This window comes from Balaenoptera ricei, chromosome 10 (genome assembly GCF_028023285.1).
Source record: "Balaenoptera ricei isolate mBalRic1 chromosome 10, mBalRic1.hap2, whole genome shotgun sequence".
In the NCBI taxonomy this organism is placed as follows: Eukaryota; Metazoa; Chordata; class Mammalia; order Artiodactyla; family Balaenopteridae; genus Balaenoptera; species Balaenoptera ricei.
In genome coordinates, this window is record NC_082648.1 from 43101545 (window position 1) to 43125974 (window position 24430).

General features: G+C 37.9%; 1 protein-coding gene and 1 non-coding gene across 11 annotated transcripts in view; one reads left to right on the forward strand and one right to left on the reverse strand.

The window, feature by feature from the left end:
* Positions 1–24430, forward strand: part of ATF1 (activating transcription factor 1) — a 61417-nt gene that overhangs the window by 30527 nt on the left and 6460 nt on the right. For 7 of the 10 annotated variants that reach the window (XR_009505367.1, XM_059935888.1, XM_059935887.1 and 4 more), the window contains exons 3-5: positions 9156–9275; positions 11584–11684; positions 21461–21591. Coding sequence is in view for 9 of the 10 variants with exons in the window: in XM_059935888.1 (XP_059791871.1) it covers positions 9156–9275; positions 11584–11684; positions 21461–21591 (352 nt within the window). In the remaining variant the exon portion in view is untranslated. Of the gene's footprint in view, positions 1–3232; positions 3351–9155; positions 9276–11583; positions 11685–21460; positions 21592–24430 lie in introns of those variants that run through there. The other 3 variants (XM_059935895.1, XM_059935891.1, XM_059935893.1) reach the window with 2 other exon arrangements.
* TRNAW-CCA (transfer RNA tryptophan (anticodon CCA)) lies at positions 7665–7737 on the reverse strand. The gene has a single exon. It is a non-coding gene; the product is annotated as a tRNA-Trp (tRNA).

A 24430-nucleotide genomic window follows, 5' to 3' on the forward strand; every position in this document is an offset into this window, starting at 1 on the left:
GAGTGGACATCCTTGTCTCGTTCCTGATCTTAGAGGAAATGCTTCTAGTTTTTCACCATTGAGAATGATGTTTGCTGTGGGTTTGTCGTATATGGCCTTTATTATGTTGAGGTAGGTTCCCTCTATGCCCACTTTCTGGAGAGCTTTTATCATAAATGGGTGTTGAATTTTGTCAAAAGCTTTTTCTGCATCTATTGAGATGATCATATGGTTTTTATTCTTCAATTTGTTAATATAGTGTACCACATTAATTGATTTGCGTATATTGAAGAATCCTTGCATCCCTGGGATAAATCCCACTTGATCGTGGTGTATGATCCTTTTAATGTGTTGTTGGATACTGTTTGCTAGTATTTTGTTGAGGAGTTTTGCATCTATATTCATCAGTGATATTGGTCTGTAATTTTCTTTTTTTGTAGTATCTTTGTCTGGTTTTGGTATCAGGGTGATGGTGGCCTCATAGAACGAGTTTGGGAGTGTTCCTTCCTCTGCAATTTTTTGGAAGAGTTTGAGAAGGATGGGTGTTAGCTCTTCTCTAAATGTTTGATAGAATTCACCTGTGAAGCCATCTGGTCCTGGACTTTTGTTTGCTGGAAGATTTTTAATCACAGTTTCAATTTCATTACTTGTGATTGGTCTGTTCATATTTTCTGTTTCTTCCTGGTTCAGTCTTGGAAGGTTATACCTTTCTAAGAATTTGTCCATTTCTTCCAGGTTGTCCATTTTATTGGCATAGAGTTGCTTGTAGTAGTCCCTTAGGATGCTTTGTATTTCTGTGGTGTCTGTTGTAACTTCTCCTTTTTCGTTTCTAATTTTATTGATTTGAGTCCTCTCCCTCTTCTTCTTGATGAGTCTGGCTAATGGCTTATCAATTTTGTTTTATCTTCTCAGAGGACCAGCTTTTAGATTTATTGATCTTTGCTATTGTTTTCTTTGTTTCTATTTCATTTATTTCCGCTCTGATCTTTATGATTTCTTTCCTTCTGCTAACATTGGGTTTTGTTCGTTCTTCTTTCTCTAGTTCCTTTAGGTGTAAGGTTAGATTGTTTAGTTGAGATTTTTCTTGTTTCTTTAGGTAGGCTTGTATAGCTATAAACTTCCCTCTTAGAACTGCTTTTGCTGCATCCCATAGGTTTTGGATTGTCGTGTTTTCATTGTCATTTGTCTCTAGGTATTTTTTGATTTCCTCTTTGATTTTTTCAGTGATCTCTTTGTTATTTAGTAACGTATTGTGTAGCCTCCATGTGTTTGTGTTTTTTACGTTTTTTTCCCTGTAATTCATTTCTAATCTCATAGTGTTGTGGTCAGAAAAGATGCTTGATATGATTTCAATTTTCTTAAATTTACTGAGGCTTGATTTGTGACCCAAGATGTGATCTGTCCTGGAGAATGTTCCGTGCGCACTTGAGAAGAACGTGTAATCTGCTGTTTTTGGATGGAATGTCCTATAAATATCAATTAAATCTATCTGGTCCATTGTGTCATTTAAAGCTTCTGTTTCCTTATTTATTTTCATTTTGGATGATCTGTCCATTGGTGTAAGTGAGGTGTTAAAGACCCCCACTATTATTGTGTTACTGTCAATTTCCTCTTTTATAGCTGTTAGCAGTTGCCTTATGTATTGAGGTGCTCCTATGTTGGATGCATATATATTTATAATTGTTATATCTTCTTTTTGGATTGATCCCTTGATCATTATGTACTGTCCTTCCTTGTCTCTTGTAACATTCTCTATTTTAAAGTCTATTTTATCTGATATGAGTATAGCTACTCCAGCTTTCTTTTGATTTCCATTTGCATGGAATATCTTTTTCCATCCCCTCACTTTCAGTCTGTATGTGTCCCCAGGTTTGAAGTGGGTCTCTTATAGACAGCATATATATCGGTCTTGTTTTTGTATCCATTCAGCAAGCCTGTGTCTATTGGTTGGAGCATTTAATCCATTCACGTTTAAGGTAATTATCGATATGTATGTTCCTATGACCATTTTCTTAATTGTTTTGGGTTTGTTTTTGTAGGTCGTTTTCCTCTCTTGTTTTTCCCACTTAGAGAAGTTCCTTTATTTAGCATTTGTTGTAGAGCTAGTTTGGTGGTGCTGAATTCTTTTAGCTTTTGCTTGTCTGTAAAGCTTTTGATTTCTCCATCAAATCTGAATGAGATCCTTGCCGGGTAGAGTAATCTTGGTTGTAGGTTCTTCCCTTTCATCACTTTAAGTATATCATGCCACTCCCTTCTGGCTTGTAGAGTTTCTGCTGAGAAATCAGCTGTTAACCTTATGGGAGTTCCCTTGTATGTTATTTGTCATTTTTCCCTTGCTGCTTTCAATAATTTTTCTTTATCTTTAATTTTTGCCAATTTGATTACTATGTGTCTCGGTGTGTTTCTCCTTGGGTTTATCCTGTATGGGACTCACTGTGCTTCCTGGACTTGGGTGGCTATTTCCTTTCCCATGTTAGGGAAGTTTTCGACTATAATCTCTTCAAATATTTTCTCTGGTCCTTTCTTTCTCTCCTCTCCTTCTGGGACCCCTATAATGTGAATGTTGTTGCGTTTAATGTTGTCCCAGAGGTCTCTTAGGCTGTCTTCATTTCTTTTCATTCTTTTTTCTTTAGTCTGTTCCACAGCAGTGAATTCCACCATTCTGTCTTCCAGGTCACTTATCTGTTCTTCTGCCTCAGTTATTCTGCTATTGATTCCTTCTAGTGTAGTTTTCATTTCAGTTATTGTATTGTTCATCTCTGTTTGTTCTTTAATTCTTCTAGGTCTTTGTTAAACATTTCTTGCATCTTCTCGATCTTTGCCTCCATTCTTATTCCGAGGTCCTGGATCATCTTCACTATCATTATTCTGAATTCTTTTTCTGGAAGGTTGCCTATCTCCACTTCATTTAGTTGTTTTTCTGGGGTTTTATCTTGTTCCTTCATCTGGTATATAGCCCTCTGCCTTTTCATCTTGTCTTTCTGTGCATGTGGTTTTTGTTCCACAGGCTGCAGGATTATAGTTTTTCTTGCTTCTGCTGTCTGCCCTCTGGTGGTTGAGGCTATCTAAGAGGCTTGATGGGATGATCTGGTGGTGGGTAGAGCTGACTGTTGCTGTGGTTGTCAGAGCTCAGTAAAACTTTAATCCACTTGAATGTTGATGGGTGGGGCTGGAGTCCCTCCCTGTTGGTTGTTTTGCCTGAGGCAACCCAACACTGGAGCCTACCTGGGCTCTTTGGTGGGGCTAATAACAGACTCTGGGAGGGCTCACGCCAAGGAGTACTTCCCAGAACTTCTGCTGCCAGTGTCCTTGTCCCCACGGTGAAACAGAGCCACCCCCCGCCTCTGCAGGAGACCTTCCAACACTAGCAGGTAGGTCTGGTTCAGTCTCCCCTGGGGTCACTGCTCCTTCCCCTGGGTCCCGATGCGCACACTATTTTGTGTGTGCCCTCCAAGAGTGGGGTCTCTGTTTCCCCCAGTCCTGTTGAAGTCCTGCAGTCAATTCCCACTAGGCTTCAAAGTCTGATTCTCTGTGAATTCCTCCTCCCATTGCCGGACTCCCAGGTTGGGAAGCCTGACGTGGGGCTCAGAACCTTCACTCCAGAGGGTGGACTTCTGTGGTGTAAGTGTTTGCCAGTCTGTGAGTCCCCCACCCACCAGTTATGGGATTTGATTTTACTCTGATTGCGCCCCTCCTACCGTCTCATTGTGGCTTCTCCTTTGTCTTTGGATGTGGGGTATCTTTTTTGGTGAGTTCCAGTGTTTTCCTATCGATGATTGTCCAGCAGCTAGCTAGTTGTGATTTTGGTGTTCTCGCAAGAGAGAGTGAGAGCACGTCCTTCTCTCGTTTCTGCTTTATATCCACAATTTTTTTAACACCCCTTTTGTTTTTAACTTATTTTTTAATCTTCACTGTAACTCTGAAAAAGATATTATTAGTTCTATTTACAAAGGAGGAAACTGAGGTCCTGGGAAGTTAATTTGTTTAGCGTCACAGAGCAGCAAATGATTGCCTTAAGCTAAAAATCAGCCCAAGCCTGTCTGACTCCAAAATCTGTGTGCCTTTCTGGAGTTAGAAGACTTTGGATTCAAACTCTGTTAAATAGAGGTTTCTTTTCCCATGCCACTCTACTAACTCCCCACCCTCCCTCACCCAAGTGTTTATGGTCCAGGGAGCCCCTAATTAGGGAGCTAAAGAGAATGCTAATTTTTGCCCAGTCACTTGAATAAGAGTGAGCTCAGCTACCCTGTGGAGTGAGAGGCAATCAGGGGGCCTTAGTCCTACAGCTCCCAGTTTAATCAGAGCAGCTCCAGAAAAAATCCTTTTCTACTTCTTCTAACATCTCCTAAGAGGGGTTCTGAGGTTGGTGCCATAGTGTAGTAGCACGTTCTACAGCTCTAAGATCTCGAACTGCGCTGTTCAATATGGCAGCCACAAGTGGATATTTCAATTTTAATTTGAATTACTTACAGTTAAACAAAATTAAAAATCAGTCTTTCAGTCATACTAGCCACATTTCAAATGCTTGATACTGACTACTATATTGGATAGTGCAGATTTAGAACATTTCTATCATTGCAGAAGGCTCAGACAGCACTGAAAAGTAACAGGTGGAGGCAATCATCTGTGTTTCAACCGCAGATTAAAATTGGGGGGTGGGGAACAGCAGGTCCCTCTTTTTCTTCTTTGAGAAAGATCTCAGGATTTAGATGATCACATTTGAGAGTGGCAGTGGGAAGACACCAGGCTTTGGGACCCTGAGTGATGAGCATTTTGTGAGGTTAGAACAGTGATAATAAGGGGAAGTGATGACTACTAGCTAAAACAAAATCTGGTGCCGTTTTTCCTTTTCTGCCTGCCAGATCCTCAGTCTGCACAAAATCACAAGGACTGCCAGAAACTCTGGAGGAATGATTGCTTTTATCCTTTTAGAATGTAAATTAACCCCCTCACAAGCTCTCCTCATTATTTGAGTGATTGGCTTTAGTTAGGGTCTGAAAAGTAAAGGGACCTCTGAGTGTAATGATGACTCTAGAGCTGGACTCTTCAGATTCATGAATCCTGTTTATTTTTACTCACTAATTTCTGTATCCCCATATTGGGATACTGTCAGTGAGAAACAGAGCCAGACACCTGTTAAAGGCAGCAAGATAGATTTCATTCAGACTAGTGCAGTAGGGAAGAGAGACTCCAGCATAAATTGAGCTCAACTCTGCTGAAACAAAAGGTGGGTCCCTTTTAAAATGCTGGAGTGTGCTAAAGGAAAAGTACTGAAGATGTTAGGTGGAGAGGTTGGTCACTGTGATTCAGCCATTTGTGTCCACTTGCTAATTGGTGCTTATCAGATTTAGGCTCCCATCCTCCAACAGAGACTGGTGGACAAAGGCCCTATCCTCTTGATGATTACATTTCAAAGGGATGACTCCCAGGTCCTTGAGAAAGACATTTCTGGGTTGTACAAGATTTGTTTATCTCAAGGGTCAGAGATTGACAACTGCAAGTTTTCTAAAGTAAGTGCTCTAAGAAAAGTGAGGCCAAAGACCTATAGTCAGGTTTTGGCTAGAACAGTTAATTATTTTGGCAGCATTGAGCTTTCTCTAGGAGGCATTTTAAGGAGGCTGGGTCATCCTAGGGACTCAACCTTGAACTGATAGAAGCTGTGGTAGAGTTTGGTCATGTCTCAGTGTGTGTGAGGGAGGTTGAATGGAGTTGTTTGTGCTGAAAGTCTGCAGTTTTCAGTACCTGGATAAAGGTTGGTTTGTTTTGTTATTAGTTTTGTTTTGTTTTTTTAAATTGAAGTATAGTTGATTTACAGTGTTGTGTTAATTACTGCTGTACAGCCAAGTGATTCAGTTACACATATATATACATTCTTTTTTTATATATATTCTTTTCCATTATGGTTTAGCATAGGATATTGAATATAGTTCTCTGTGCTGTACTGTGGTACCTTGTTGTTTATCCATTCTATATAGAAAAGCTTACATCTGCTAACCACAACCTCCCACTCCATCCCTCCCCCAAACCCCTCCCCTTGGCAGCCACCAGTCTGTTCTCTCTGTTTGCGATTCTGTTTCTGTTTCATAGGTTCATTTGTGTCATATTTCCACATATAAGCGACATCATATGGTATTTGTCTTTCTCTTTCTGATTTACTTCACTTAGTATGATAATCCATTTGCATCCATGTTGCTGCAAATGGCATTATTTTGTTCTTTTTTATGGCTGAGTAGTATTCCATTGTCTATATGTACCACATCTTTACCCATTCATCTGTCAATGGACATTTAGGTTCTTTCCATGTCTTGGCTATTGTGAATAGTGCTGCTATGAACATAGGGGGTGCACGTATCTTTTTGAATTAAAGTTTTGTCTGGATATATGCCCAGGAGTGGGATTGCAGAACCATATGCTAATTCTATTTTTTAGTTTTGAGGAACCTCCATATTGTTTTCCACAGTGGCTGCACCAACTTACATTCCCATCAACAGTGTAGGGAGGGTTCCGTTTTCTCCACACCCTCTCCAGCATTTGTTATTTGTAGACTTTTAAATGATGGCCATTCTGACTGGTGTGAGCTGCTACCTCATTGTAGGTTTTTTTTGGCCACACCATGTGGCATGTGGGATCTTAGTTCCCCAGCCAGGGATCAAACCCATGTCCCCTGCAGTGGAAGCACAGAGTCCTAACCACTGGGCGGCCAGGGAATTCCCCTTCATTGTAGTTTTGATTTGCATGTCTCTAATACTTACCGATGTTGAGCATCTTTTCATGTGCCTATTGGCCATCTGTGTTTCTTCTTTGGAGAAATGTGTATTTAGGTCTTCTGTCCATTTTTTATTAGGTTGGTTTTTTTTTGCTCTTCAGTTGTATGAGCTGTTTATATATTTTGGAAAGTAAACCTTTGTCAGTCACATCATTTGCAAATAGTCTTTTCATTTTGTTTATGGTTTCCTTTGCTGTGCAAAAGCTTGTAAGTTTGATTAGGTCCCATTTGTTTATTTTTGTTTTTATTTTTATTGCCTTGGGAGACTGACCTAAGAAAACTGGTACAGTTTATATCAGAGAATGTTTTGCCTATGTTCTCATGGAGTTTTACCATGTCATGTGTTATGTTTAAGTCTTTAAGCCATTTTGAGTTTATTTTTGTGTATGGTGAGAGGGTGTGTTCTAACTTCATTGATTTATATGTGGCTGTCCAGCCTTCCTAGCACTACTTGCTGAAGAGACTGTCTTCCCCCTTGTATATTCTTGCCTCCCTTGTCAAAGATTTTTCTTTTTAATATTTATTTATTTGGCTGCGCCAGGTCTTTTTTTTTTTTAATAAATTTATTTATTTATTTATTTATGGCTGTGTTGGGTCTTCGTTGCTGCGTGTAGGCTTCCTCTAGTTGCAGCGAGCGGGGGCTACTCTTCGTTGAGGTGCGTGGGCTTCTCACTGTGGTGGCTTCTCTTGTTGCACAGCACAGGCTCTAGGCGCGTGGGCTTCAGTAGTTGTGGTGCACGGGCTTAGTTGCTCCACAGCATGTGGGATCTTCCCAGACCAGGGCTCAAACCCATGTCCCCTGCATTGGCAGGAGGATTCTTAACCACTGTGCCACCAGGGAAGTCCTGTGCCAGGTCTTAGCTGCGGGGGATCTTTGTTGCCACATGCAGGATCTTTAGTTGCCGTACTCGGTATCTAGTTCCCTGACCAGGGATCGAACCCAGGCCTCCTGCTTTGGGAGCATGGAGTCTTAACCACTGGACCACCAGGGAAGTCCCTTTTGTCAAAGATTAATTGATCATAGGTGTGTGGGTTTATTTCTGGGCTCTCTGTTCTGTTCCATTGTTCCATATGGCTGACTTTGTGCCAATACCACACTCTTGATTACTGTAGCTTTGTAGTATTGTCTGAAGCCTGGGAGCGTTATGCCTCCTGCTTTGTTCTTTTTCTTCAGGATTGCTTTGGCAATTCTGGGTCTTTTATGGTTCCATATGAATTTTAGGATTATTTGTTCTAGTTCTGTGAAAAATGTCATGGGTAATTTGATAGGGGTCGCATTAAATTAGATTGCTTTTGGTCGTATGGCCATTTTAACAAATTAATTCTTCCAATCCGAGAGCATGGGATATCTTTCCATTTCTTTGAATCATCTTCAGTTTCCTTTATTAATGTTTTATAGTTCTCGGCGTATAAGTCTTTCACCTCCTTGGTCAGGTTTATTCCTAAGAATTTTATTTTGGGGAGGTGTGATTTTAAAAGGTACTGGTTTTTTACATTTCCTTTCTGATATTTGGATAAAGTTTTATATACATATTTCCTGACCTGGGCATTTGGGAGATAATGAGACTGGAATTTAATCCAGTCTTGGGAAAGGGTAAAGAACCTTCAATGAAACGGAATAAGGCATTGTTTTGGGGGCCTGATGCAAACAGAGAAAAGAGTCAAAAAGGTGATTTTCAGGACTTGAGAAGCAGCCTTGGATTTTATTTTGTGATTTAAGCCCGAGATGAATGGTATGAACCAGGATAGTCTAGAGGAAGGTGAGAGATCTGAAAATATCTGGGGAAAGCTTCTTGGAATAGGTAGAACCTGAGCTGAGTCTTGAAGGATGACAGGTGGGCTTTTCTTGGTTTAGCATTTTATTGTGGTATTTCCATGAAACCCCATCTACTTTCCACAGAAATAAAATATTTCAAGTAAATAATTGAATCATGAAATTATAACTTATTTTTCTTTGAAGGTACTGCCCAAAGTTGGTATTTCTCTCACTTTTTGATTCTTGATTTCTTAATTGGTTTTTAACCAGATATCTTCAGAATGACATGTTCTGAAGAGCCACCATGTTTTTACACAATCAGTTCCTCTGCCTCAAATACCTTCCAACCCTATCCCCCAAGCACACCTTCAGGGAATTGTATATCTTTCAAGACCTAGCTGAAGGAGCACCCTTTCTTTGCTCCCACAGTACAGTGCTGTCTACTTTTCTGCTTATATTATAGCTCTTATTGTTTGTTTGTACTCTCAACCCCCTAATGCAGTCTCCTGCCCACAGAAGATACCTAATATGTGATTAATAGATGTGGTTAAATATAATAAGCTCTGAAATGTATTTTCCAGTATTAAGAACTCAGCTTTCTTACGTGCACAGGTATAATTATATTATGTTAATTGAATTTTTATTTGTTCTTAGATGTCATTAAGAGGATCTGCGCCAGTGACAATTGTACCTCTTCCTGGAGAGCAAGTACAGGTTCAGGGGGTCATCCAGACAGCTCAGTCTTCTGTAATTCACCCACCACACGTGCAAACGGTACAGAAATTCAAAGACTTAGTGGTTGAGAGAGGGGACTTTTGAACCCTGAGTCTCTGGACACACTGAAGTTGCTATAGTTATAATATTATAAAACAAGATAATAAAGTTGTCTTAGAAATTAGATTTTAGAACAAACGAGGCAAATAGAAAAGTTTTAGAACTTCTAGTTTCATGTATATACTACCCGGTAAAAACATAAGGCAATTTTGGGAAGAAGTTATTGCTTAGAATTTAAGGAAATGAAAGATTTTTCTGAAGGGAAAGCACCTTTTTATCCTAGTGGTATCCTTCATGAAAAAGAGAATTCTGAAGAAAGGGTGATGATGTGAGCGTTTTAGCAAACTAAGAAAGTACCTACCTTATGCTTTATGGTGATCAAATAAAAGAAGTTCTCTCATAGTAAAGTTCTTATTTATATCTGTCTACCTTCATATTTACACCTGACAACAGTAGGAAGGAAAAGGCCATCCTGGGTTCCTTTTCTTTTTACTCTTTCTCCCTATTTTATCTTCTGGCTCCTGTGAGTCTCAGAATGCCTTTGGTCATCTCTCATTTTTAGAAGCAGCTATCCTGGAAGAAAAGCTGTATAACTCATTTTTTCCTCTTGAATGTATACAGTGTCTGGCAGTGTTGTCAGCTCTAGAGCTGCATCTTTATGTGTTTTTTGTTTTTGTCTTTGTTTTTGGTTTTTTTCCTATATGAAAGGTGACTGCTGCATGGATTTTTGAGTTTTTATATGACGATTTTACTCTTATTAGTGCTGTCATTAAAGAGAAATACTTGATCTTAGTTATAAGGAATCTCTTAGTTTTAGAAATTATTTTCTTACTTGAGTTCAGTGGGAGGCTTTGGAGTAAATTTAGGGACAGACAGGGAAAACAGCTACTATTTAGATTAGAAATGGCATATCTGTGGTGCATGAGGAAATATAGAAGTGACAGATCTTCCTTAATTATTACTTTATTATTTGTTACTGTGATTATTTCTTAATTATTACAGATTGTGATCCGTTCTTTCTTTCCTATCTAAAGATAAAGATTTAAGATACAAAAAAGTAGAAGTACACTAGAACTTGTTCTTGAAGGAGACTATAGAATGTAAAACAAGCTTCTCTGGAATTTAAGATCTAAGTCTAAATAGTTTAGGGGAAGGCCTTCTGTAGAGAGTAAGTAATGTAGAGAATTTATGTCCGTTCTAGAAGCCTGTTTTGTTTATTTTTTTTTAATAAAGATGAAGTCAGGTGTCACAATGCAACTTCAGAAAAATGCTGAGAAATTTAAAACATTTTAAAAATTGAAAATAACTTGTTTCCTCAATTGTAAGATATTATAACTTAAACCTTGCATATGGTTATTGTATTAACTAGTTTTAATAGGTTTATTATTAATAAGAGTTAACATTTACTGTGTGCTTGCGCTGTGCCATGCACTAAGTGCTTTACATGTATTAACTCATTCAACTGTGAAGTGAGATACAGCTAATTATTACAGATATTTAAGTTGCATGTGTTTGTAACTGCCCTTGACAGTGACCTCCACTTTACCAAATTTAATGCTTGTTCTCAGTCCTTGTTTTACTTTACCTGATAGCAGAATTTGACATGGTTGATTATTCTTTTCTCCTCAATACACTGTCTTCACTAGTTTTCCAAGGACACCTCGCTCATTTAATATTACTCATGGTGGCTTGTTCTTGGTCTCATTTGCTGGTTCCTCCCGTTCTTTCCAACCTCTTACTGCTAGAGTGTCCCTGGGTTTTGTCCTATATTTATCGCCTTATTGAGCTCACTGAGTCTTGTGGCTTTAAGGACTATCTAAAGAGCTGTGACTTCCAATATATGTCTAGCCCAGACCCCTTCCCTGACTCACAGGCTTGTATATTCAGCAGTCTCCTCAATTTCATTATCTAATAATTAAATATTGGTTGGATATCTGATAACATTTCAAAGTTAGCATGTCCGAAATCCAAATCAGATAGCATTAATGATAAAAAAAAAAACTTTGAATAATGTGCATCAGTATAGAGACTGATCTTTACAACTCTAGTGAAGTCGTATTGCTTTATTTGGGGGATAGACTTTCTTCTTTGTTCTGAGCCTGCTGTGTTGTATGTTCCTTTAGTTTGGGCTCCTGAAATAAACTTTCTCTTTTCCTTTTCCTTTTATTTCTTTCTTTTAGACCTTAGATTTAATGACAAAGGAATTTGGGTGGCAGAAGACAGATCATTTTTTCTGAAAGTAAAAATTAAATTTAATTCTTTTTCTACCTGCTTTGTTCATCATAGTAAAACCAGTTCTGTTTTTCAGGTATCATCTTTATCAGAAAGTGAAGAGTCTCAGGACTCATCTGACAGCATAGGCTCCTCACAGAAAACCCACGGGATCCTAGCACGGCGCCCATCTTACAGGTGAGTACTCGTGTCAAACCCCGCATGTGTTATATTACCGTATGAGTTGGAATGGTCCTGGCAAAGCAAATTATATCAAGAAGGAGCATGTGTTTGTATAGGAAGGGAAGTGTTAAGAGAGACAGGGCAAGATTTTTAAGGGCCCAAGTTGCTGTGCTGAAGAGGAATTCAGACTTATCTTCTGGCAAAATATTAGATATCCATATTTACTAACTTTAATAGTAATATGGAAGGGCTGTAGATTTTAAGAATTAAACGGCTTTGTGTTCCCTTTCTTAGCTTCCTAGCTCTGAGCCTTTGTCTTTCCCTTGTGTGTGTGTCCCTTTGTTGAAACACATTCTTCTACATTCTGCACATACTTTAGGCCTCATTTCCTCCTGGAAACCTTCTCTGTTTACTTTCTCTTCAGCCTCCCAAGACCAGGTTAGGTCTTTCTTCTGTGGCATCCTTTTACTAACCCCTGCTATAGTGCTTATCTCATGCTACTGGAATTCCAGTTTATTTATGGGCATGGCCAGTGCATTATTATTTTTTGTCATCTCAGGGCCTAGCAGAATGACCAGATGAGAGTAGATGGATTCTTAATAATTACTTGTTGAATGAACAGAAAGCTGAAGTAGTACAAGTAACTGACAGAAAGCTTTTGAAATAATCTGGGTGATTTCATGTAGGTAGCTTGGTATCTTTGGCATGGCTGGATCTGAGACACTTCTGTGGTAGAATTGACCAAACCTGGTGACCAGATGGCAGATGGTAGGAGGAAAGGGAGACAGAAAAGGATGAAATGCTCTTTTGAAACACATAGACAAATGCAGTAAGGTTTTCGATGTTATGAGAGAACTTTTTATAGGGTGTATTCATTCCTGCCTGCCTGACAGAAGAAGTAGGAAAGACTTCATAAAAGATGTAATTTAGTTCATCATCAATCTGATAAATTCTGAGAGCTAGGAGCAGGGAGGGGTTTTGTAAGGCAGGAAGAGAGCTTCTTAGGCTGAGGGAACAGTGTAATGAAAGGTAGATTGTATGATATGAAAGAGGTTGGCCTGTTCTGGGAATTGGCAATTTAAGGTACAAGGAGGAAGGGGTGGTTTAGCAAGAAAAGGTAAACAGGAGCCACATTACTTAGAACCTTGTTACCATGTTAAGGAATTGGGACTCTACTGAATAAACAGTTAATGAACACAAAAAATTTTGTCTGTGAATTTTGGGGGGTTGAAAAATAAGCCTACTAAAATGAGCTCAATTTGAAACTATAAAAAAGTAATCCAGGGACTTACCTGGCTGTCCAGTGGTTAAAACTCCGTGCTTCCATGGCAGGGAGCATGGGTTCGATCCCTGGTCAGGGAACTAAGATCCCACATACCATGTGGTGTGGCCAAAAAAAAAGTAATCCATTATGAAAGGAATTTCTCAGCCTTAGAAAGCAAGGTTCCAACCACGTAAGTTAATATAAACCTACATCTAGATATATCTTATGAAGCAAAATTGGAGGACACCAAAGATAAAAATAAGATCTTAAAAGCTTCCACAGAGAAAAGACAAATTACCTAGAAAGGAGTGACCATTAGGCTGACAACAGATTTTTGAATGGTAATATTAGAAGACAATGGACTAAAATCTTTAAATGCCAAGAGAAAGTAACAGTTGGCCTGGAATTATATACCCACCTGAACAATCACTCATAAATAATGGTGAAGTTAAAATCATTTCAAACTGATTTAAGAAATTACTAAAGGGTACATGTCAGGAAGAAGAAAATGAAACCAAACAAAAGGAACGTGAATATCAGAAAGAATGGTGAACCAAGACATTCATTTAAGTTACCATTGACTTTTTAGAATAATACTAATAATGATTAATTTGGGTAGTTTAAAAACAAATGGAAAGAAATATATCAGGCAGAAATATATAAGACAGGAATGGTCTACTGGAGTCTTACATCGATTACCTTTAGACTTACCTTAGACTGTTAGAGGTAATTGGCAAAAGAATACAGATAAAAAGTTTAATTATTTCCAAATAGTGGGGCTCTTTCGGCACAAAACAGTTATTTAGCGCCTAGATAAAATACTTGTTAATGAATTGTGCATTTATAGGAAATAACAGAAATGTCTTACCAGCCTACCCTAATAAACGTAAAACCATATACATACAAATACATGAGCTGAAACTAGAATGGGAAGCAGAAGCAAGCATGAAGACCAAGGTACACCCATTACTTTAGGTCTACTGCAGGAAGGAACTATGAACCTGAGATTTTTGTATTAAGCTGAGATCCCTACAGCAGGCTAGAGCACCTGAAACAAAGTTTCCCCAAGTTAAGCTTTCCGAATTACCAAAGATAAGATCAACCAAATATGAATTTACAGTCAGAAATCATCAAACATACAAAGAAATAAACCATTATAAGTGAGAATCAGCAGAAACAATATATAATGAACTCAATAAATGCAGAAAAAGTATTTGATAAAATTCAGCACCCACTCAAATTTTTAGCAAATAAGGAATAAAAATGGACTTTCCTAGCATATACAGACTTTGAGAACTGAACTATACATAGGACAGATCATAGCTCAAGTTGCAAACATGGTACACACATGGACCAAATCTGAATAGCACTGCATAGTCTTTGAAAACTAAACTGATGTTGGAACCACGACCCACAGAAGGCTTGTCAGAACTTGCAGCTTGGACACAACCAGGCTGATAGCCTGCTAAAACAAGAATATCAAGAATTCTCCATAGGATTTAAACAGGAGTCTAATATAATATTGGAAATGTCCAACATTACATGGCATACAAAGAACCTGGAAGAATCTTAACTTGTAAGGGAAAAGACTATAAGCAAATGCCATCTCCTAGATGACCCAGATGTTGGAATTATATGACAAAAACTTTAAAGGAGCTATTACTGAAGTGTTCTAACTAACAAGTAAGGGTGAATTCTCTTGAAATGCATGGAAAGATAGGAACTCTTAGCAAAATACAGAAGATATAAAGAGAACAAAATAGAAATTTAAGAGCTGAATACACTAACAGAAATAAAACCTCACTGGATGGATTCAATAGGAGAACAGAGATAAAGAGTTAGTCAACTTCAAAGATAGTTCAATGGAGATTATCCAATCTGAAGAATAGAGATTGGAAAAATTAACTAATTCTCAGGGACTTGTGAGACAATACCCAAAGATCTAAAACTGTGTCATTCGAGTTATAGAACAGAAAAATGTTGCAGAAAAAATACTTGTAGAAATAATAGCTGAAATGTTCCCAAATTCGGTGAAACCTACAAATTGAAAAAGCTTAGCAAATCTTAAACAAGATAAAACGCAAAGAAATCCCTGCCCAGACATATATCATAATCAAACTGCTGAAAAATAAAGACATAAATATTGTGAGCAGCCAGAGAAAAATGACACTACTTATAAGGGCATGATGTGAATGATTATAGATTTCTCATCAAAAACTGTGCAAGCTAGAAGAAATGAAATAGCATTCTTAAAGTGCTAAAGAAAACTATTAATCCAGATTTCTCTATCTAGTGAAAGTAACCCTCAGAAATGGAGGTGAACTAAGTATTCTCAGATAAAGGAAAACTAAGAGAAATCATTGACAGCAGACTTGCTCTAAAATAACTGCTAAGAAAGTTCTTAAGACCAAAAGAAACTTGGAAGGTTAGGAATGAATAAAGGCAACAACAAGATCTGGGCAAATATAATGGACTACTCTCCTATTAAATTCTTTAAAATATGTTTGATGGTTGAAAAAAATGACACTGTCTGATGGGGTTTTCAGTGTAGGCAGTTTTAATATGTAAGACAACTACAACATAAATGGGGGAGGATAAAGAGATTTAATATGGTGGTAAAGTTTCTAAGGTTCACTTGAAGGGGTAAAACAGTGACTATAAATAGACTAGGCATCTATATTGTAATACCTAGAACAACTACTAAAACTGTACAAAGAGATTTAGTCAAATACACAATAAATTAAGAGTTTTGAAAAATCTTAACTCAAAAGAATGCAGAATTTTTTAAAAAGATAGCAAATAATAAAATGGTAGATCAACCAATATCAGTTGTTATGTTAAGACAGCATGACTTAAACTCACTAAAAGACAGAGATTATAAATAGACACAAAAATCCTCAAGAAAATATTAGTAAACCAAGTACAACAACATATAGATGGTATTATACACCATAATTGAGTACGGTTTATCCCAGAGTGCAAAATTGGTTTAACATCTGAAAATCAATTAATGTAATACATCATATTTATAGAATAAAAACAAAAAACTCAGTCATCTGAACAGACACACAAAAAAGCATTTGATGAAATCCAGTACCCTTTAATGATAAAAATTCTCATCAAACAAATAGATGGGAGTTTCCTCAACCTGATAAAGTGCATCTACAAAAGCCCAGAGCTAACATCATATTTAATGGTGGAAGACTGAATGTTTTCCCCCCTAAGATCAGGCACAAGACAAGGCTGTGGATGTCTGCTCTCACTATTTCTACTTAACATTTTACTCAGGAAATCAGGCAAGAAAATGAAATGAAAGGCATATTGGAAAGGAAGAAATAAAAGTTTGCAGATGACAATGATCTCATATATAGAAAATCCCAAAGGATCCACTAAAATAGAACTAATAAATAAGTTCAGCAGGGTTGTGGGATACAAAATCAATTGGTTTTCTATACACTAGCAATAAACAATCCAAGAATAAAATTAAGAAAACAGTCCTACTTAAAATAACATAAAATGTATAAAATAATACTTGAAATTAAATTTATAAATTCAAATTATATAAAACAGAAGTATAATACTTGTATACTGAAAACTACAAAACCTTGTTGAGAGACATTTTTTAAAAATCTAAACAAAAAGACATCACATGTTCATCAACTGGAAGACTAAATATTGTTAAGACAAATAACCCAGTTAAACAATGAAGGAAAGATTTGAATAAACATTTCTCCAAAGAAGATATACAAATGGCCAATATGTATGTGAAAAACTGATCAACATCATTTGTCATTAGGTAAATGCAAATCAAAATAATGAGATACGGGGCTTCCCTGGTGGCGCAGTGGTTGAGAATCTGCCTGCCAATGCAGGGGACACGGGTTCGAGCCCTGGTCTGGGAAGATCCCACATGCCGCGGAGCAACTAGGCCCGTGAGCCACAACTACTGAGCCTGCGCGTCTGGAGCCTGTGCTCCACAACAAGAGAGGCCGCGATAGTGAGAGGCCCACGCATCGCGATGAAGAGTGGCCCCCACTTGCCACAACTAGAGAAAGCCCTCGCACAGAAACGAAGACCCAACACAGCCAAAAATAAATAACAAATAAATAACAAATTTTTAAAAATAAATAAATAAATAGCTACACTTATAAAAAAAAAAATGAGATACGACTTCAAACTTAGTAGGATGCCTAAAAAACAAAAACAAACAAAAAACCCATAACAGGTGTTGGTAAGGGGGGCAGTGGCTATGGAAACAATCTGGCAGTTCTTCAAAATACTGAGTATACATACCTTATAAGCCATTACTACTATTGCTATATATATAAGCAAGAGAAATAAAAACATAATCAAAAGAAAATTGGCTATATTAATATCATACAAAATAAGACTTAAGAGCAAAGAAAATTATCAGAGATAAAGAGGGAGTCAGTTCACCAAGAAGACATAACAATCCTAAATATGTACGCATCTAACAACAGAGCTTCATAATACATGTATCAAAAACTTACAGAACTGAAAAGCAAAATAAATCCACAGTTATAGCTGAAAATTTGAGTACACCTACCTCAGTATCCGACCGAACTTGTAGCCAGAAATTCAGCAAGATTATAGAACTGAACAATACAATCAACCAGTCGGATCTAATTGACATTTTTAGAACACTTTACCCACGTGCACAAAGAACATTCACCAAGAAACACCACATCCTGGATCATAACAAACCTTAACAAATTTAGAAGAATTGAAATTATGCAAAGTTCTCATATTTGAATTAGACTAGAAGCCAGTAAAAGAAAGATAACAGGAAAATCTCCAAACATACGGAAATTAACACACTTAGAAATAATCCATGGACCAAACAGAAAATCTTAAGGGAAATTAGAAAGCACTGTGAACTTAATGAAAAATGAAAATATCAAAATCTGGAGCTGTAACCAGTGGGAAATAATTAGAGGAAAATTTACCTTATTAAATAAAAACTTATAAAAGAAGGAAAGTCTCAAATCAACAAGTTTCCACTTGAAGAAACTAGGGGAAAAACAAAATAAGCTCAAAGCAAGCAGGAGAAATGAAGTAATAGAGATTAAGAGCAGAAATCAGGGAATTCCCTGGTGGTCCAGTGGTTAGGACTCCTCACTTCCATTGCCAGGGGCCCGGGTTTGATCCCTGGTCGGGGAACTAAGGTCCTGCAAGATGCATGGCATGGCCAGGGGGGAAAATAGAGCAGAAGTCAATGAACTTGAAAAGAGAAAACTAATAGAGATAATATAACTGAAAGGTGGTTCTTTGAGGGGAAAAGAATTAGTAAAATTGATAATCCGGTAGCAAGATGGGGGGAATGGTGACTATAAAGGGGAGCGTGGTCAGAGATGAGGCTGGAGAGGTCACAGGGACAAGTTATGGCCTTGCAGACTGTGTCATTTATTCTGACAGGGAGCCTCTACAGATGAGTGACTTGATCTGACTGACATTTTAAAAAGATGACTGGTTGTTGATGACTGGTGTGGAGAATGGACTGTAGTAAGGGAAGGGCAGACTAAAGGAGGACCTGTTAGAGACTACTGTTCAGTCAAGAGGTGGTGGCATGGACTGGGGTGCAGCAGTGGAGGTGATGAGGGTGGGTAAGATTCTGGATATATTTTCAAGATAGAGACAATGGGATTTGTTTATGAATTGGATAAAGGTTGTGAGAAAGAGAATGACTCCAAAATTTTTGAAAAACAGAGTCGATATTTACTGACATGGGTAAGACTGCACGCGGTGGAAGGATACCTGACATTAGATTTGGATGTATTAAGTTTGAGGTGCCTATTGAGTGGAAGTATTCAATACACAATTGGATATAGCAGTTTCGAGTTAAGGAGAGAAGTTGAGGAAATATCATTTGAGGGGTCATCAGTATACACAAGGTATTCAAGCCTATGGGACAGATGAGCTCATTAGAAAGAATATAGATAGAGAAAGAGAAGTCCAAAAGACTAAGGTTCTCCAAGAATGAGGCAGGAGGATGAGGAAGAATGCAGAACAGTGGCAAATAATATCTCAAAATATAGTAAAAATAAAGTAATATATATGGGAATGGTAAGCAACAATTTAGATAATGGTACTCTTTGAGGGGGGAGAAGAGCAGGGAAAGGAATTGGTAGTGACATTTTGGTGTATCTGTAAGTTAATTCCTATTAAAAATGAGATGTCTAAAGCAAATATGGCAAAATAGCATCTAATGATTCTTGGTACATGGTACGTGGGTGTTTTATTTTCTGTACTTCTCTTTATGCTCAAAATGTTTCATAACTTGGGCTTCCCTGGTGGCGCAGTGGTTGAGAATCTGCCTGCCAATGCAGGGGACACGGGTTCGAGCCCTGGTCTGGGAAGATCCCACATGCCGCGGAGCAACTAGGCCCATGAGCCACAATTACTGAGCCTGTGCATCTGGAGCTTGTGCTCCGCAACAAGAGAGACCGCGATAGTGAGAGGCCCGCGCACCGCAATGAAGAGTGGCCCCCGCTTTCCGCAACTAGAGAAAGCCCTTGCACAGAAATGAAGACCCAACACAGCCATAAATAAATAAATAGATAGATAGATAGATAGATAGATAAATAAATAAAGGAATTCCTTAAAAAAAAAAAAAAGTTTCATAACTTAAAATTGAAAAAGAAGTGGCCACAGCATTCCACAGTCTCATGCGAGGCTGGCTGCTTAAGACCATGCAGGCAGCTTGTTAAATGGATTCTGGAGCTCTGTCCACTCAATCATTAGGGGTACCAGTTGGGAATCTGAATTCAGTAAACCTCTCCAGCTGATTCTGGAACATAAGCAGGTTTACAAACCACTGTGACAATTCTACAGATGGCTAACACAGAGTCCTATAGGACTGCCACCTCTCTTGCTCTCTGTGTGGGACTTCTGTTAGTACAGTCTACACTTGCAGCTCTTGGTGGGAAGACTGTCCAGAGTAAAGAGACCAAGCTGGAGAAGGATCTTCAATGTGTGGTAAGAGAACAGCTGAAGGATCTAAAATTATTTGGCCTCCAATAAAGAAGACCTGTAGCAGTTGTCAAATATTGCAAAGTAGGGCGTGGATATATTGGGTTGGCCAAAAAGTTCATTCGGGTTTTCCTGTGAGATGTTATGGAAAAACCCAAATGAACTTTTTGGCCGACCCAATTAGGGTAAAGCTTACTCTAGCTTCATTGGGTGGAATTAGCTGTGAGTCTAAATAAGGATGAGCTCTAACCATCCAAAAATTGAATAGTTTGCTTTTTGGAAGTTGTAGATGAATTATTCCTGGAAGTAGAGGCTGTTAGCAATGTTAGAGAATTCCTCCACGGGCTGGAGGGTTAGCACAGATAACATGAAAGATCCCTTTTAATGCTGAGGGTTTTTTTTTTTTCCTTTGTGATTCTTTTTTATTATTGTTTTCACACAAGTAGTTCAGGTTTTCTGATTTTTCTACAATAAACACAGAATTCTTGAGTAAACATTTCTTTTTCCTTTTCTTTTTTTCCCCAGAAACAAATAATGCTCCCTCCATCCCCAGCTGTGTTTTGGAAGACCTTTCTTTTCAGCAAGGCATCTTTTTCCATCCCCTTATTCTTGCCATGAGTCCCTTTTTTTTTTTTAACCAAGTCTGAGGGATGCCTGTGGAATCAAATGTACTTCTTGTTAAAATAAGCAATTTTATTTATCACTGATACTCTGCATTTTTATAGTAGTATTTTTTTTGTACTTTTTTCCATCAAAGTTAGGAAAATGGGCTTTTTCCCCCCCCCAGTTATACATACATATATACCTTCTTTTTCATATTCTTTTCCATTATGGTCTGTCACAGGATATTGAATATAGTTCCCTGTGCTATACAGTAGGACCTTGTTGTTTATCCATTCCATATATACCAGTTTGCATCTGCTAACCCCAAACTCCCAATCCATCCCTCTCCCACCTCACTCCCCCTTGACAACCACCAGTCTTTATAGTAGTATTTTTTTTTATTTTAGTTTTTATTTTTTGGCCACGCCACGTGGCATGCAGGATCTTGGTTCCCCAACCAGGGATCGAACTGTGCCCTGTGTAGTGCAAGCGCGGATTCTTCCACTGGAACCACTGGACCGCCAGGGAAGTCCAAAATTTAATCTTTTTAAACAAAGGTCACTGACACTATTTAGAAAATGAATAGTGCTTTGTTAATTAATGAAATACCTCACAATGGAGCCATCTCTCCTGTAGGGGAAGGAGACATTTTATACCTCTGCAAGGGCCTTGTATATTGAAAGGCACTCTGTATGGGTATTTGCTCAGTGTCTCTTTTCAGGTCTTCATAAACTAAAATATAACCAGCCTGCTAATAAACAAAGTCTAGTTTGTGCTAAAACACAGTACGTGCTAAACAAAGGATTCCTTGACACAAGAGTTTAGGTGTCTACCAGATTACTGTATTTTTAACCTGAGATTAAAAAGGTTTAGTAATTTCTTTGTAAAGCTGTCCTCATCACCAACATTAATAATAGAGTTCTGTTTTTCACAGAAAAATTTTGAAAGACCTATCTTCTGAAGATACACGGGGCAGAAAAGGAGACGGAGAAAATCCTGGAGTTTCTGCTGTCACTTCTATGTCTGTTCCAACTCCCATCTATCAGACTAGCACCGGACAGTACAGTACGTATAGGAATAAATTTCCCACCCGATAGACACACAAAAACTAACCTTTCTGTTTGAAGAAGTGGTGTGTAAACTGTCATACTTTAATAGTGATGATTATTAAAGGATAACATTTTGAGCCAGAAATAATGCAAAGTTCTTTTTCAGTATTATCTCATTTATTCCTTACAACAATTTTGTGAGGTGGGCAGTTATCAATTTATGAGGGAACCAAGGCTTAGAGAGTCAGATAATATCCCTGAAGTCACACAGCTTGTAAGTGATACACGGCTTGTAAATGATATACTTACTTCAGAGTATAAGTCTGTGAGTTTTGACAAATGCATGGAGCTGTCTAAGCACCACCACAATCAAGACACTCCATCACCCCAAGAAATTCACTTGTGCTGTGTCCGTTTGTAGATAATCTCTCCCTCCTCTCCTAACCCCTGTTCTTCAAGTTTTATTGGTGTCCCATCTGACCACCTCTCACCATCTCCAGTCATCCTCTCCACCACCTCAGTCTACACTCTCATCTGAATTACTGCAGTATCCGATTGGTCATCTTGCTTCCATTCTTGCTCTAATACTTTTCCATATCTCAGCCAAAGCAATTTATTTAAAATGTCAATTAGATCACACCATTTTTGCTCAGAATCTTCCAGTGACTTTAGAATAGGTCCCACAAGGCATTACATTCAGGATCTGGCTTTGCCTGCCACTCTGATCTCATCTCCTGCCACTTGATGCCATTCTGGCCACACAGACTTTCTTGCTGTTCCTTATAACGCATGAAGCTTGTTTCTGCCTCAGGATCTCTGGAGGTGTCATCCCTACTACCTGCGTGTTCTTCACCCAGATCCTCACATGCCTTACATCCTCACTTTTTATAATTACATATAAATGCTATAAAATATAGTAGCTTAATTATAGAATGTATATAATTATAGATTAGCTTATTTATGATCTGTCCTCAAGGAATGTAAGTTCACAACTATAACCTTGGCATACAGGGCCTGGTGCACGTAGGCTTTCATTAAAATGTGTTATGAATATATGATTTTAAGAATATATATAGAATATTTCTGTGAGGACACATAAGAAACTGGGAATAGCGGTTGCAAGGAAGGAAATTTAGGAGCAGAGATCAGAGGCAATTGGGAGGTTCACTTTTCATTTTCAACAAAACTGAATTTGTTTTTTTTAATCATATACATGTATTGCTGTTTCCAAAAAATTTTTTTTAAGGCAGCATATTAGCAAGTTAAAAGTTATGATAGGGCTTCCCTGGTGGTGCAGTGGTTGAGAATCTGCCTGCCAATGCAGGGGACACGGGTTCGAGCCCTGGTCTGGGAAGATCCCACATTCCGCGGGGCAACTAGGCCCGTGAGCCACAACTACTGAGCCTGCGCGTCTGGAGCCCGTGCTCCGCAACAAGAGAGGCCGCGATAGTGAGAGGCCCGCGCACCGCGATGAAGAGTGGCCCCCGCTTGCCACAACTAGAGAAAGCCCTCGCACAGAAACGAAGACCCAACACAGCAATCAATCAATCAATCAATCAATAAAATTTTTTAAAAAGTTATGATATATTAAATGGTTTATTCTAAACCCATTAAAAATTAGAATTATGAAAACTACATAGAAACTTGGGCTAATATTTCATATGTTACAACTGAAGTAAGTGTAGTACAAGTCATATTTAGGGCAGCATGATCCAGTAGAACTTGATGATGCAAATGTTCTGTATTTGCATTGTGCAGTACAGCAGCTGCTAAACTGTGTGTGAATACTGAGCACGTGACATGTGGCTGGTGAGACTGAGGAACTGAATTTTTTATTTTAATTTTAGTTAATTTAAATAGCCATGCGTGGCTCATGGCTACTGTATTGAACAGTATAGTTGAATTCTTAAAAGAAGTAAATTCAACCAGGTAAATACACATGTTAAGCAAGTACAGGAAGATATGTTGCAAAAACAAAAACATTCTGTATTAACATATATATTTAACATCAAAAGATGTGTATCTATAATGTGTGTAAATAAACCTATTTGATATTTATATATCAATCTGTGTGAGCATAGGAAACGATTAGGAAGGTTGTGCACCAAAATAATGTTTACCTCAGGAGGGGGGTGGGGAGTGGACAGTGGAATAAATAGGGATAATGGGACTTTTTATTTATATATTTATATAAATATATTTATATATGTATGTAATGTGTGTTGCAGGGAAGGAGATTGAAAGTAATTCCTAGTATAAGTTTAAAACAAATCTCTGAATCTAAAAAAATTTAATGTCTTTACTTCTAAAGTCATTTTATAAATTAAAGTATATGGGAATATTTGTTGTCTGGTAGTAGGGAAAGGATAAGGGTAATCAGAAACAGTGGTCACCACTAGAGAGTGGAGCTAAGAAAAGAGTATGAAGATTTACTTTTTCATTATGTAACCTTTTATGCTTTTTGAATTTTCTTCCATAGGCACACTTATCTATTCAAAAATATTTTAAAATACAATCTTTTTAATGCTTTTAAATAAAAATTACAAAGTATGTTAATATTTCCTTCTACTTATTTTTCCTTTAAAAGTTAGTCATTGGTGGTACCCTCTTCTAATGGCCCAAAACTGCTGTGACAACATTAACAATTAGCATGGAATGCTCTATAGAGCCCAAAATGGGTTTTGACCAATCAGTTATTGTACGATTTGAGACTAAATTTAAGATTAGTGCATCTGAAATACAAAATTTTCTGAAGAAATGCCGTTTTACTTGTTTTACATATAGCTCACCCAAAGTAGTCAACAGTTATCAAGTGGAATTGCATTTAAACCTGTTTTAATAAATAGCAAATTTTT